The sequence below is a fragment of the Sinocyclocheilus grahami genome, unplaced genomic scaffold, assembly GCF_001515645.1.
Source record: "Sinocyclocheilus grahami isolate Dianchi unplaced genomic scaffold, SAMN03320097.WGS_v1.1 scaffold1082.1, whole genome shotgun sequence".
Taxonomy (NCBI): Eukaryota; Metazoa; Chordata; class Actinopteri; order Cypriniformes; family Cyprinidae; genus Sinocyclocheilus; species Sinocyclocheilus grahami.
The window spans coordinates 257,701-261,404 of NW_015506261.1; the positions used below are offsets into that span (position 1 = coordinate 257,701).

The 3,704-nt window shown below is 46.5% G+C and overlaps 1 protein-coding gene across 1 annotated transcript in view; it reads left to right on the top strand.

Annotated features, from left to right (window-relative positions):
• Window positions 1-1,842: 1,842 nt before the first annotated feature.
• Window positions 1,843-3,704, top strand: part of LOC107566541 (profilin-2-like) — a 6,909-nt gene continuing 5,047 nt past the window's right edge. Inside the window, exons 1-2 of the mRNA XM_016252008.1 lie at window positions 1,843-1,942; window positions 2,044-2,191. Of these exons, the coding sequence (XP_016107494.1) occupies window positions 2,060-2,191 (132 nt within the window). The 5' untranslated portion in view covers window positions 1,843-1,942; window positions 2,044-2,059. The remainder of the gene's footprint in view (window positions 1,943-2,043; window positions 2,192-3,704) is intronic.

Sequence of the window (3,704 nt, forward strand, 5' to 3'; positions counted from 1 at the left end):
GTTTCAGAAAGGCGGGGCATAGAGGAGAAACAATAATGTACAGTATGTGGAAAATAATGTGTTTTTTTAACCTTAAACCACATAAACACATTTCATTACACCAAATACACAAAATAATGTTCTTTATAGCAGCATCATATGACCCCTTTAAAATAACTTTTTTTTTCTTAGTCAAGAACATTTTAATAACCATGATGAAGGTTTTTAGTGAAGACATCTTTGGTTCTTCGTGGAACCATGGATTCCAATAAAGAACCTTTACTCTTAGAGAGACATATTTAAATGCCTCGTTCTCTCACATGGCACAATCTGATTGGTCGGTCATTTCTGGCCGGGTCTGCTCTGATTGGACAGTGAGATGTTCTCCACGGCATCTTCTCACAGTCAGACAGGCCTACAGTAGTGAGAGGAAGTTCAGTTGATCTCATTCAGGTCGGTTGTCTCTGTAACTCTTCCTGTCATATCATGCAGCTTGCAGATTCACAAACAGGATGCTGTGGTCACGTTCTGCTGTATTCGGTCTCCTCCGAAAGGCTCTGCGAAAGGCCAAACTCCAGCCTGACTCGCGACAAACTCCAGATCAGCTCAGACTTTAAACTTTAACTCAGACTGAACTCAAAGTAAATGATCTGGGACTGACTGGGAAGTCAAGACAGCTTTATTCCATGCAAAAACTGCTCTTAGCGTATTCCATGTCTGCATTAAAGTAGTCCGTATGAGCTCCGCACGATAGCATCACACCAGGTTTGTTGTAATCAAGTGCGAAGCCGGTTCGAATATGTGGAAGTGTGAATGAGATTTGAGAGCTGCCATTTTAGTCTGTTCCTCATTCGAATCCATCATATGACTTCAGATGATGACTGCTAAGGTGTTTTTTCATTTGTCATTTTATTTCTATGAAACACTTCAAACATCTCCTTTTGGGTTTTTTATTTTTTTTAGAATAGACGTGTTACTTTGTTTCAGAACGTTCAAAAGATTACATTTCAGTAATGTTTGCTAAATGATACAATGGAATGTTCCTCTAACATTCGCGTCTCTATCATCCATAAATAACGTTCCTGGAACACGTAACGTTCTTACAACATATTTTTTGTGGCCGATTTGCAATTTGGACACCAACGTCAGTCCTCGGCTGCCTTCAGCCAGCTTTTGCCCTCAAAGCACAGAAATGACTCTAAACTGCACAAGCGCATCTGGAGCCTCGCGCGGTGCGGAAGTGGGCCGTGGGGCAGGGCTCGCGCTCCGCTGCATATAAACGCACGCGGACTTCCTCAAACTCACTTTGCATCGGAGCAGAGACGCACTCAGGTAACTTTTTCTGTCTCTTATCGCTCGCTGTCCGCCTAGGCTTTACCTGACGCGGTATGATGATGATGATGATGATGAGGAAGTGTTTTATTGCTCCTCAGATCTAAAGCAGCAGTCATGAGCTGGGACAGCTACATCAGCAGCCTGACCAAGAGCGAGTGGGTGGATGATGCGGTCATCCTCGGGTGCACAGCGGGTCAGGAGTCCGTTTGGGCTTCAGCACCGGGCGGCTGGCTGAACCAAGTCACGGTGCGACATTTACAGTGGAGTCAACTTTGCTCCGCTTTGTTTTTCTAAAAATACGACTCATTTATTTGGGTTAAAAAAACTATTTTTACTTATTTGTTCCTTCTTCCTCATTCAAACCTCGCCGCGAGTCTGGATGCGCTCGCCGGTTATAACGGAGCGCGGTGCGAAGCCGCGTGAAGAGGCAACATTTCCAAAAGTTTTACGAGCGCAAGCCGCTCAGCTTTTGCCCTCAAAGCACAGAAAAGACTCTAAACTGCACAAGCGCATCTGGAGCCTCGCGCGGTGCGGAAGTGGGCCGTGGGGCAGGGCTCGCGCTCCGCTGCATATAAACGCACGCGGACTTCCTCAAACTCACTTTGCATCGGAGCAGAGACGCACTCAGGTAACTTTTTCTGTCTCTTATCGCTCGCTGTCCGCCTAGGCTTTACCTGACGCGGTATGATGATGATGATGGTGATGAGGAAGTGTTTTATTGCTCCTCAGATCTAAAGCAGCAGTCATGAGCTGGGACAGCTACATCAGCAGCCTGACCAAGAGCGAGTGGGTGGATGATGCGGTCATCCTCGGGTGCACAGCGGGTCAGGAGTCCGTTTGGGCTTCAGCACCGGGCGGCTGGCTGAACCAAGTCACGGTGCGACATTTACAGTGGAGTAAACTTTGCTCCGCTTTGTTTTTCTAAAAATACGACTCATTTATTTGGGTTAAAAAAACTATTTTTACTTATTTGTTCCTTCTTCCTCATTCAAACCTCGCCGCGAGTCTGGATGCGCTCGCCGGTTATAACGGAGCGCGGTGCGCCGCGTGAAGAGGCAACATTTCCAAAAGTTTTACGAGCGCAAGCCGCTGCGGTTTAGAGGAAATAATGGACGGTTTATTCCTTCGCGGTGAATTTCCTCACAGCGGAGTTCAGTCTAGCGCTCCTTATTTGGTCACGCGCGCGTTCAAAGGCGGAAGCGAGCATCTCGACGGGAGCGCGCGCACGCGCGCGGCATGGGCGGAAGCGGGGGCGCGCCGCGCGCTCTCGCTTTGACAGGTCTTCGAGCTCGGTCTCATGAAAATGCGTATAAATAGTTCGCCAAATAAAAACCAAACTCGTGGTACTGATACGCAAAAATGGACTTTGGCGTGCATATGCTACGCATCTACCCCACAACCCTAAACCTACCCATCGCGTATCTTATGCACGCCAAAGTCCATTTTTGCGTATCAGTACCACGAGTTTGGTTTTGAACTATTTATACGCACTTCCATGAGATCGGGTTGGGGTTTCATCTCCGATGATTGTGTGCTCGATATTAAATATTTAGCGTGAGTGTGAGAGACTTTCGACTTTTAGTGAACTACCGCTAGTGTGTCTAATATAAAGTAAAATGTAGTTTTGACCGCGGAATATTTCAACACTGTGCTTCCTGTCTCAGGTTCCTCTCACTAACTTTCATTCTGACCTGTGTGTGTGTGTGTGTGTGTGTATATATGCATGTATGTAGCCTATGTGTTGAAGTGAAATGCCTCAAGATAAGTGTGTGTGTGTGTGTGTGAGTTTGAGCGCGCGCACGCGCGCGGCATGGGCGGAAGCGGGGGCGCGCCGCGCGCTCTCGCTTTGACAGGTCTTCGAGCTCGGTCTCATGAAAATGCGTATAAATAGTTCGCCAAATAAAAACCAAACTCGTGGTACTGATACGCAAAAATGGACTTTGGCGTGCATATGCTACGCATCTACCCCACAACCCTAAACCTACCCATCGCGTATCTTATGCACGCCAAAGTCCATTTTTGCGTATCAGTACCACGAGTTTGGTTTTTATTTGGCGAACTATTTATACGCATTTTCATGAGATCGGGTTGGGGTTTCATCTCCGATGATTGTGTGCTCGATATTAAATATTTAGCGTGAGTGTGAGAGACTTTCGACTTTTAGTGAACTACCGCTAGTGTGTCTAATATAAAGTAAAATGTAGTTTTGACCGCGGAATATTTCAACACTGTGCTTCCTGTCTCAGGTTCCTCTCACTAACTTTCATTCTGACCTGTGTGTGTGTGTATATGCATGTATGTAGCCTATGTGTTGAAGTGAAATGCCTCAAGATAAGTGTGTGTGTGTGTGTGTGAGTGTGTGAGTGTGTGTGAGTGTGAGTGTGTGTGTG